We start from the raw sequence: 12,238 nt of genomic DNA, 5'->3' as shown, positions 1-12,238 counted from the left end.
CCTGAAGTTACTATTTAGGTTAGTCCTCAACCAGACACTTCCTCTGTGTCAACATTGTAACATTTAAGTTCAATTAAGAATAGCAAACTTCACACAAGGATCCCTTGGTAATTGAGTGAAATCAAAAACATACCAGCGATAAATCATAAATCATTACACAGTAGTCAATCTTTTTTTTTAACATCTTATCTACCTTTTAACTGAGCCAACAATGGATGTAAAGAACTCTGGACTGAGGTAGGTGTGTGTGTTTGTGTGTGAGAGACACGTCAGGCTCCCAGTCTCACCTTGTTCTCACACTTGCGCAGCAGCTTCTTCTTGCCCAGGTCGTAGATGCGCAGCAGTTTGCCAACGCCCACCAGCACACGGCCCTGGAACGGAGCGATGGCCAGAGGAACGTCCTCCACTGGAGTCTGACAATCAAAACAACATTTATTTATAGGGATGTAACAATCCACCGATACGCATCAGTCCCCGTTTCAAATGTTCAAGATACACGACATAGCCAAAAGTATGTGGACACCTGCTTGTCGATCACCTCATTCCAAAATTATGGGCATTAATATGGAGTTGGTCCCCCCTTTTCTGCTATAACAGCCTCCACTCTTCTGGAAAGGCTTTCCACTAGATGTTGGAACATTGCTGCGGGGACTTGCTTCCATTCAGCCACAAGGGCATTAGTGAGGTCGGGCCTTCCCCAAACTGTTGCCACAAAAGGTGGAAGCACAGAATCCTCGAGAAGGTAATTGTATGCTTTACCGTTAAGATTTCCCTTCACTGGAAGTAAGGGGCCTAGCCCAAACCATGAAAAACAGCCCCAGACCATTATTCCTCCTCCACCAAACTTTACATTTGGCACTATGCAGTCGGGCAGGTAGCGTTCTCCTGGCATCCGCCAAACCCAGATCCGTCCATCGGACTGCCAGATGGTGAAGCGTGGCAGCAAGCTTTACACCACTCCAGCCGACGGTTGGCATTGCGCATGGTGATCTTAGGCTTGTGCGGCTGCTCGGCCATGGAAACCCATTTCATCATGCTCCGACGAACAGTTATTGTGCTGACGTTGCTTCCAGAGGCAGTTTGGAACTCGGTAGTGAGTGTTGTAACCGAGGACAGACCATTTTTACACGCTACAGCACTCTGCGATCCCGTTCTGTGAACTTGTGTGGCCTACCACTTCGCGGCACAGCCGTTGTTGCTCCTAGATGTTTCCACTTCACAATAACAGCACTTACACTTGACCGGGGCAGCTCTAACAGGGCAGAACTTTGACAAACTGACTTGTTGGAAAGGTTGCATCTTATGACGGTGCCACTTTGAAAGTCACTGAGCTCTTCAGTACGGGCCATTCTACTGCCAATGTTTGTCTATGGAGATTGCATGGCTGGGTGCTTGATTTTATGCGGGTGTGGCTGAAATAGCCAAATCCACTAATTTGAAAGGGTGTCCACATACTAGAGTACATGTGTGTCGGTCCACAGACCCCAAACCAATCCAAAGCATAGCGTAGCATGCGTCGGTCAGAAAATGTATTCAAACGTTACGAATTGCCGGTTCACAAGTTTGTTTTTGCTCATATTACATTATTTCTAACTTCAGAAAATACCTCATTTTGTCATTGATCTACAAGTCATTTTGCATGCCGAACAACCCCAGGCAATATCATTAGCCTAATCAAACTGCGCACTGTGCCCGGCTTAGCGCACTGACCAACGCGAGGTAGGCGACCTGTTCCTGATCTGGAACATCTGCACGGCACCTTCTGCATTCATATGCAAAGGTATGCTGCATAGGAGGCATGAGGACTGCAGATGTGGCCAGGGAAATAAATTGCAATGTCCGTACTGTGAGACGCCTAAGACAGAGCTACAGAGAGACAGGACGGACAGCTGATTGTCCTCGCAGTGGCAGACCACGTGTAACAACACCTGCACAGGATTGGTATATCCGAACATCACACCTGCGGGACAGGTACAGGATGGTACACAACTGCCCGAGTTACACCAGGAACGCACAATCCCTCCATCAGTGCTCAGACTGTCCGCAATAGGCTGAGAGAGGCTGGGCTGAGGGCTTGTAGGCCTACTGTAACGCAGATCCTCACCAGACATCACCGGCAGCAACGTCGCCTATGGGCACAAACCCACCGTTTTGCAAAAAGTGCTCTTCGCTGAAGAGTTGCGGTTTTGTCTCACCAGGGGTGATGGTCGGATTCGCGTTTATCGTCGAAGGAATGAGCGTTACACCGAGGCCTGTACTCTGGAGCGGGATCGATTTGGAGGTGGAGGGTCCGTCATGGTCTGGGGCGGTGTGTCACAGCATCATCGGACTGAGCTTGTTGTCATTGCAGGCAATCTCAACGCTGTGCGTTACAGGGAAGACATCCTCCTCCCTCATGTGGTTCCCTTCCTGCAGGCTCATCCTGACATGACCCTCCAGCATGACAATGCCACCAGCCATACTGCTCGTTCTGTGCGTGATTTCCTGCAAGAAAGGAATGTCAGTGTTCTGCCATGGCCAGCGAAGAGCACGGATCTCAATCCCATTGAGCACATCTGGGATCTGTTGAATCGGAGGGTGAGGGCTAGGGCTATTCCCCCCCAGAAATGTCCGGGAACTTGCAGGTGCCTTGGTGGAAGAGTGGGGTAACATCTCACAGCAAGAACTGGCAAATCTGGTGCAGTCCATGAGGAGGAGATGCACTGCAGTACTTAATGCAGCTGGTGGCCACACCAGATACTGACTGTAACTTTTGATTTTGACCCCCCCTTTGTTCAGGGACACATTCTTTTCTGTTTGTCCACATGTCTGTGGAACTTGTTCAGTTTATGTTTCAGTTGTTGAATTTTGTTATGTTCATACAAATATTTACACATGTTAAGTTTGCTGAAAATAAACGCAGTTTACACACACATACATATATATATACACACACACACATATATATATACACATACATACATACACACACACATATATATACACACATATATATACACACATACACACATATATATATATATATATATATATATATATATATATATATATATATATATATATATATATATATATATATATCACACACACACACACACACACACACACACACACACACACACACACACACACACATATATATATATATATATAGCCCTATTCACACAGGATTCGTTTTACTGGGGGAGATAGGGTTATGTAATTATGAGCACAAGCACAAATCACCACATCCGCAATTTAAGTCCCGTCAGAATCTGCCAAGTCGATAATTTTTAAATAGTACGAATGTAATAATTCCAGTCGGAAAAACACCTGTTTTTCGACTAACTCCAAGGTCCTCTGATAATACTAGTCCCATGAGAATCGACATTCCTCTGTTTTGAGCAACATTTCTGAGTTTGACGGGTGTTGCTTGCAGTTAACAAGAAAAAACCCAACTGATTCAATAAATTGCTGCTTAAAATGAAGTGCTGCGCTTAGCCTATATACAGTTGAAGTCGGAAGTTTACATACACCTTAGCCAAATACATTTAAGCTCAGTTTTTCACAATTCTTGACATTTAATCAGAGTAAAAATTCCCTGTTTTAGGTCAGTTAGGATCACCACTTTATTTTAAGAATGTGAAATGTCAGAATAAGAGAGAATGATTTATTTCAGCCAGAGCATATGAGCGGAGTGGAGCGGGAGCGAGCGTGGAGCGTGAGCGGACGGATTTTGAACAGAGCGCAGAGCGCATTTTTAAAAGGACGGAGCGTCGCCCTATGTCCCGCTCCAATTTCGCTCGCTGACACCACGAGTCTGAAGCATGCTCAAGCCTGACCCAGAATCCATCTGTCTAATTTAATTTGTGTCGTCCATGAATTTGTATTTTATAGAGCGAGAGGAGCAGCAACAAGAGAAAAGGGTTGAGGAATTCAAAAGTGTATTCACTGCACGCAAAGGCCCAACCATAACAAGGGAGAGAAAAAGAGAGCTGGATGTAGCATTTTTTGAAATGATTTTCATGGACTATGAACCGCTGAGTAAAGGAGAACGCGAAGGGATGCAACACTTCGCCAGCGCAGCTCAACCGGGCTACACCCCCCCAAGAAACTATGATAAATCAGTACTTTACTTTGTCAAATTTACATCTGAGATGCCCCATTCACATGCTTCAGCTGGCGATCAAAAACGCCGTTAACAAGCACGACAACATTAATAGGCTGTTAGTGAAAGTCGGGCACCTGGTGAAAAGTGTACGCAAGAGCACAGAGGAAACCGACCAATTAGGTGTCCGCCCCACAAATGCCTGCGCCATTCGATGGAGCATCCAGCTGCGGATGATTCAGTCGTTCATCCGGTTGTTCCAAAAAGACCCGTTATGATAAAACAAACTCAAGTCTAATGTTGCTAACATCACCCTGAATCAAGTACGGCAGCTGACGCACCTTGTCAGTGTGCTGACACCACTAGCAGACCTCACAGACAAAATGCAGAAGGAGCTGGGGAACCTGGGGATGATCCTCCCTGCTGTCACAGAAATCAAATCCCTGCTCACCGATTACACTCACGCTGCACTTCCAATGGGCATCGCTGCTTTTGCAGAAACATTGGCAAACAACGTGTCAATTCGCTATGGAATATACTATACTGATTAACATCTCATTGTAGCGTCAGTGTTAGATCCCCGTTTCAAGACAGAATGGATAATCCGAGATGAGTCTGTATGCAACAAATTCGGGGAGATAAAGTAAGGCTGTGGTTTAAGCTAAAAGTGAAATACATGCAGATTTTGTTCCTTTTTTGGAGTGAGCGGGGGCGATTTGAGTGGAGCGCGATGCAAACTGCGTTGAGCGCTGAGCGATAATGAGCGGACTGGCCTGATGTGGCTTTGAGCGGGGGGAGCGGAGGGGTGAACAGCTCCGTGAGCGAGGAGCTGAGATTCTCACCGCTCCACTCCGCTCATATGCTCTGATTTCAGCTTTTATTTCTTTCATCACATTCCCAGTGAGTCAGAAGTTTACATACACTCAATTAGTATTTGGTAGCATTGCCTTTAAATTATTTAACTTGGGTCAAACGTTTTGGGTAACCTTAAACAAGCTTCCCACATTAAGTTGGGTGAATTTTGGCCCATTCCTCCTGACAGAGCTGGTGTAACTGAGTCAGGTTTGTAGGCCTCCTTGCTCGCACACGCCTTTTCAGTTCTGCCCACACATTTTCTATAGGATTGAGGTCAGGGCTTTGTGATGGCCACTCCAATACCTTGACTTTGTTGTCCTTAAGCCATTTTGCCACAACTTTGGAAGTATGCTTGGGGTCATTGTCCATTTGGAAGACCCATTTGCGACCAAGCTGTAACTTCCTGACTGATGTCTTGAGATGTTGCTTCAATAAATCCATATAATTTTACTTCCTCATGATGCCATCTATTTTGTGAAATGCGCCAGTCCCTCCTGCAGCAAAGCACCCCCACAGCATGATGCTGCCACCCCCATGCTTCACGGTTGGGATGGTGTTTTTCGGCTTGCAAGCATCCACCTTTTTCCTCCAAACATAACGATGGTCATTATGGCCAAACAGTTCTATTTTTGTTTCATCAGACCAGAGGACATTTCTCCAAAAAGTACGATCTTTGTCCCCATGTGCAGTTGCAAACCGTAGTCTGGCTTTTTTTTATGGCGGTTTTGGAGCAGTGGCTTCTTCCTTACTGAGCGGCCTTTCAGGTTATGTCGATATAGGACTCGTTTTACTGTGGATATAGATACTTTTGTACCTGTTTCCTCCAATATCTTCACAAGGTCCTTTGCTGTTGTTCTGGTATTGATTTGCGCTTTTCGCACCAAAGTACGTTCATCTCTAGGAGACAGAACGCGTCTCCTTCCTGAGCGGTATGACGGCTGCGTGGTCCCATGGTGTTTATACTTGCATACTATTGTTTGTACAGATGAATGTGGTACCTTCAGGCGTTTGGAAATTGCTCCCAAGATGAACCAGACTTGTGGAGGTCTACAATTATTTTCTGAGGTCTTGCCTGATTTCTTTAGATTTTCCCATGATGTCAAGCAGAGGCACTGAGTTTGAAGGTAGGCCTTGAAATGCGTCGCCCCTCCACCACCCCCCCATAAAAAAAAAAAAAAAAAAAAAGTGGTTGTCCCACTTGCTATCATAAGTTGAATGCACCAATGTGTAAGTCGCTCTGGATAAGAACGTCTGCTAAATGATGTAAATGTAAAAAAATGTAAATGTACACCTCCAATTGACTCAAATGATGTCAATTAGCCTATCAGAAGCTTCTAAAGCCATGACATCATTTTCTGGAATTTTCCAAGCTGTTTAAAGGCACAGTCAACTTAGTGTATGTAAACTTCTGACCCACTGGAATTGTGATACAGTGAATTATAAGTGAAATAATCTGTCTGTAAACAATTGTTGGAAAAATGACTTGTGTCATGCACAAAGTAGATGTCCTAACCGACTTGCCAAAACTATAGTTTGTTAACAAGACATTTGTGGAGTGGTTGAAAAACGAGTTTATGACTCCAACCTAAGTGTATGTAAACTTCCGACTTCAACTGTATATAAATGTTTATATGTTTGGTGCCAATGAATTCATCATCATCAAATGAGTCAGCAAAAAAATATTGCGGCTATTTAATCCAACCCTTGCTGTTAATAGACCGCAAAGCAGCATTCCAACTGAGCTAAACTTTTGGAAATGGCAAGTCCACTTTCTCATCTATAACCTAAAAACTCATCTCAAGTGCACCGTTTAGCTCACATCTGCAGGCGTCTTCTACTGCGGATCGCTAAAATAATGATTATGATCGCACGTCCTCAATTCAAATATTATAACGACACTATAGCAAAGATGGTTCGGTATGGTTTAGAAACTTGGGAACCAAGCTTGAGTTATCAGTGTAGCCTGTTATCACCTACACATGTTGAAATATCTTCACCCCTAGAATAAAAACCTCCAGGCTTCCGTTATTCGGTCAATTTATTGAAAAACAAAATAATTACAGGTGGCAGTTTGAGGAAGAAAAAAAACTAATCCTGTCCGAATAGTCCTCTGGAATAACAGACATTCTGGGGTAATAATTACATAACCAACGTTCTCTAGTAGTACTAGTCCCGTGCGAATAGGGCTTATGCCATTGCTAATTTGTAAACAATAAATATCGATACATTACTAACACAATCTGCAAAAATGACAAGTTAATTAGTGGATGATGGTGATTTCAGAACCGAAGTGGGGGGCAAAAAAAACTAAAACAGGCTACATTGCCCCCCTAATCTGATAATGTGGCGGTAGATGCCTAGTCTCCTTCATGGCTCAGCTACGGTGCCTACATAGAACATACACCATAGACATCATTTACACACACACACACCCCATCAGCAGCAGATTTTAATTTAGAATTGAAAATAAATGTGTTTATGCAACAAATCTTCTCTCGTATCGCATTGAACCGAATCACACCGAATCATTTCAAACTAAAACGTATCGTTCCTATATTGTATCGGAGCCCATGTATCTAGATACATATCGAATAGTCTTGAAAGGGAAAGATGTACATCCCTATTCACGGCTTTTATTAGTCATTAACATATGTGAATTAAACGTCATCTTAAAAATAAAAAAAAGGGGTCATGTGAAAGCTTCAAGTTTCAGTTTCTGACTATTAATAAAGTGTAGAATACTGAAGACTCGCTGAGACTGGAAAAAAGTAACCATTGTCCCTCTGGGAGTTGGGTAAAGGGGAGGGGGTGGCGGCAAGTATGATAGTACTCTGACTCTCAGCCCAGTTATGACCGTTCAGAAATAACAGTTGGGGAATTCCTGTGCACACAGCTGTGGTCAACCAGCCAGAGCCAGAAACCACTTGATTAGTCATATCCTCTGTCACTCACCTTGTGCATAAACTCCAGTTTGTCCCCTCCCCCTCCCAGCCGATAGGTGTAGATGAAACCGCCTCCCACAGAGCGGGGGTTAAGGATCATGTCCCGGGCCACCCCCACCAGCACATACCAGTCATCACCTCCACTGGCGAACCGACACACAGCCACACTGCAGGGACAGAACAGAGAGAGAGGAAAAGGAAGGAGGGGGGTATGACAGATCAGCATGTGTAACCAAAGTATTTCCCATCAGTCTGATTCCCTATGTCAATTTCTGTGGCCTCTGTGTATAATGCAGTGATCAGAGATGTTTTAAACTATCTCCATTATTATTACGTCTGAGAAGAGACATGAGGACTCATTCCTTCAACAGCATGACATCCCTCTCCTCAAACCCTGCCCTGAATGACAGTTCAAATGCCTCGTTTCACCATCTCTCGTACGAATACACTGCAATTACGTTGAGAATAGCTTAAGCCATTAATAACATTGCCCTAGTGGCCCTTTTCCATCTATCCTCTCCTCGGTCCTCACCTGAAGGCAGCCTCGTTCTGCTCCAGTTGGACCAGGTCCAGAGTGGTGCCCAGGATGGGGTTGACCAGACGCACCAGAGAGGCCCACTGGCCTGACCCAGCCTTGGGTGCCCCAAAGATGGCCTCTGGCAGGTTCTCATTGAGGAAGGCAGCGGCCATCTCTGCTGCCAGCTCCCTCTCATCCTCACCTGCTGCCTCAACCATCTCCTGGAGAGGGGATCACAACACAGAAGTTGTGTCAGTTACAAACAGAGAAAATGTAGGGAGGAGGGGGTGAGAGAGCCACATAAGTGTAAGCAAAGTATTTGAAAGTCTAATTCCCCATGTCAATATCTACATTGTGTGTAATCTCAGTATATATGCTGTGATCAGAGGTGTCATTAAACTCTCCATCATTATTATGTCAGAGAAGAGACATGAAGACTCATCACTTCAACAGCAGAACATCCCTCTCCTCAAACCCTGCCCTGAATGAAGCTTTGGGTTTTAGAAAAGCGCTATAAAAATAGATTATTTCTATTGAAGTTCTGCGTATTTTACGGCTGTGGCAGCCATGGAATTTTGAATGACTGTTACTGGTCAGCCAAATGACCACAGTCGCCGTAATAACCGAATAAATAAAAAAATATAGATCTATATATATTTTTTAAAAAGATGCACATTTTCTCCTCTCCTGACTGTATATGCTGCAGGGAGGGTGGAGTTGTCTAGGCAACCGAAGACTTGTTTGCTACAAGACCTTGCTTGTTTCAGCAAGGAGCAACAAAGTTTAATCCCGTTGTAGAGTCCACGTTACTGTAGTCCATGTTACAGCAGAAACGGACAACCGCACAAAAACTGTTATTTTACAGTCTTCATCCATAACCGTCGGGTACACAGTTATATAGTAATTGTGCCAGCCCTATGTATATTATAACTCCACTTTCATAATATCAGCCTACACAAGCTACAAAGCCTGGGTGTACAACATGTAGCCTCAGTCAGTCACCCTGTTCCCACCCTCTCAGTCCATCGACCCGTTGGTCAGAACCCTACCTCTGCCATTTGCTGCTTGCGCTGGGCCTTGGTGGCCTCTGTGTAGGCATTGTGATCAGTCTCTATGAGGATCAGGTTGTTGGTCTCTGGGTGGATGACAAACTTGCGAGGTGTGTACTGCAGGGGGAAGGCCACCTGGTTGAAAACGGCACCCAGCTTCTCCAAGGCCAGAATCCTAAGAGGGAGACAAAGGCAGTGTCACAACATGTGTACCACATAACATGTGTTAATGGCATAACAGCCATAATGGCATAGTGGGAACAGGAATAACTTGAGAAAAAGTAATGGGGAATAACTTGAGAAAAAGTAAATGGGACATACAGTGAAGGAAAAAAGTATTTGATCCCCTGCTGATTTGGTACATTTGCCCACTGACAAAGAAATGATCAGTCTATAATTTTAATGGTAGATTTATTTGAACAGTGAGAGACAGAATAACAACAAAAAAATCCAGAATAACGCATGTCAAAAATGTTATAAATTGATTTGCATTTTAATGAGGGAAATAAGTATTTGACCCCCTCTCAATCAGAAAGATTTCTGGCTCCTAGGTGTCTTTTATACAGGTAACGAGCTGAGATTAGGAGCACACTCTTAAAGGGAGTGCTCCTAATCTCAGTTTGTTACCTGTATAAAAGACACCTGTCCACAGAAGCAATCAATCAGATTCCAAACTCTCCACCATGGCCAAGACCAAAGAGCTATCCAAGGATGTCAGGGACAAGATTGTAGACCTACACAAGGCTGGAATGGGCTACAAGACCATCGCCAAGCAGCTTGGTGAGAAGGTGACAACAGTTGGTGTGATTATTCGCAAATGGAAGAAACACAAAATAACTGTCAATCTCCCTCGGCCTGGAGCTCCATGCAAGATCTCACCTTGTGGAGTTGCAATGATCATGAGAACGGTGAGGAATCAGCCCAGAACTACACGGGAGGATCTTGTCAATGATCTCAAGGCAGCTGGGACCATAGTCACCAAGAAAACAATTGGTAACACACTACGCTGTGAAGGACTGAAATCCTGCAGCGCACGCAAGGTCCCCCTGCTCAAGAAAGCACATATACAGGCCCGTTTGAAGTTTGCCAATTAACATCTGAATGATTCAGAGGAGAACTGGGTGAAAGTGTTGTGGTCAGATGAGACCAAAACCGAGCTCTTTGGCATCAACTCAACGTGTTTGGAGGAGGAGGAATGCTGCCTATGACCCCAAGAACACCATCCCCACCGTCAAACATGGAGGTGGAAACATTATGCTTTGGGGGTGTTTTTCTGCTAAGGGGACAGGACAACTTCACCGCATCATGTACCGTCAAATCTTGGGTGAGAACCTCCTTCCCTCAGCCAGGGCATTGAAAATGGGTCGTGGATGGGTATTCCAGCATGACAATGACCCAAAACACACGGCCAAGGCAACAAAGGAGTGGCTCAAGAAGAAGCACATTAAGGTCCTGGAGTGGCCTAGCCAGTCTCCAGACCTTAATCCCATAGAAAATCTGTGGAGGGAGCTGAAGGTTCGAGTTGCCAAACGTCAGGCTCGAAACCTTAATGACTTGGAGAAGATCTGCAAAGAGGAGTGGGACAAAATCCCTCCTGAGATGTGTGCAAACCTGGTGGCCAACTACAAGAAACGTCTGACCTCTGTTTGCCAACAAGGGTTTTGCCACCAAGTACTAAGTCATGTTTTGCAGAGGGGTCAAATACTTATTTCCCTCATTAAAATGCAAATCAATTTATAATGTGTTTTTCTGGATTTTTTTGTTGTAATTCTGTCTCTCACTGTTCAAATAAACCTACCATTAAAATTATAGACTGATCATGTCTTTGTCAGTGGGCAAACGTACAAAATCAGCAGGGGATCAAATACTTTTTTCTCTCACTGTATCCCTCATAAGTTAAATATCAGTGTTATAATTGAGAATTACTATGCTTGAGGGGGAATGACAGAAAACGAGATGGGATCTCTGTAAATGCTGAGATCAGAGATGTTTAAGCGCTCTCCAATGGTTTGTCAGAGAAGGGACATGAAGACTCATTTCAACAGCATAACTCCCCGGTCTTCAAATCTTGCCAATGAATGCATATGGAATTTAGGTTTTTGATGAGTATGAGTGTAAGGGTGTGTGTGTGTGTGTGTGTCTGTGTCTACCTCAGGGTGTTGGTGGAGATGGCCACAATGCCCTCAGGACACTGTTCAGAGGCGAAACCTGAGGCGTACTCCAGTGTCTCATAGGACAGGGGTGTCAGGTGGAAGCGGGACTGGTAAGAGTAACTCAGCCAGGAGCGGCTAGACATGGCCAACACCTAGAGGAGATAGAGGGGTTCAATGGTCAGAGTGTAAGGGTGTAACTGTACACGTATTCGTGTATGGGGACCTCGGTTCGGTCCGCACTGTGAACCCAAATGAATACATTTAAAAAAACACTTTTGTAAGCCTATGCCTCGAGTAAATATGAGCATGGGAAAAAAAAACATTTCTGTTGATTCCGTTAAAAAAAAACTAGAGCCTATGCGCACGTTGTAATCAAAATTCAAATCGGCGCATTTCAAACTGTCCTTTTGTGAGGCGCAGTGGTGGGGTCGATAAACCAGAATTGGAGGATCCACCATCATCGTTTAAATCTCCAGTTTGGGAACAGTTTGGCTCCCAGCAGATTACAACGACGATGGACAGAGAGTTGTGGATAAAACGTTAACAGTATCTCATCACGCTCAACTGGAAAGAATCCACTTGAATGGCCATCAAACTGGTAATTACTAGTGGGAAACTCATCCATCATCCTGAGC

At 44.5% G+C, this 12,238-nt stretch overlaps 1 protein-coding gene across 1 annotated transcript in view; it reads right to left on the bottom strand.

Moving 5' to 3' along the window:
* The window catches only part of LOC121576669 (splicing factor 3B subunit 3-like), a 52,624-nt gene that overhangs the window by 3,764 nt on the left and 36,622 nt on the right, over positions 1–12,238 (bottom strand). Inside the window, exons 18-22 of the mRNA XM_041890014.2 lie at positions 11,601–11,755; positions 9,451–9,625; positions 8,417–8,622; positions 7,895–8,051; positions 288–413 (exon numbers count right to left, since the gene is read on the bottom strand). Of these exons, the coding sequence (XP_041745948.1) occupies positions 288–413; positions 7,895–8,051; positions 8,417–8,622; positions 9,451–9,625; positions 11,601–11,755 (819 nt within the window). The remainder of the gene's footprint in view (positions 1–287; positions 414–7,894; positions 8,052–8,416; positions 8,623–9,450; positions 9,626–11,600; positions 11,756–12,238) is intronic.

This window comes from Coregonus clupeaformis, chromosome 29 (assembly GCF_020615455.1).
Source record: "Coregonus clupeaformis isolate EN_2021a chromosome 29, ASM2061545v1, whole genome shotgun sequence".
Lineage (NCBI taxonomy): Eukaryota > Metazoa > Chordata > Actinopteri > Salmoniformes > Salmonidae > Coregonus > Coregonus clupeaformis.
This window is presented reverse-complemented; position numbering and strand designations above follow the sequence as displayed.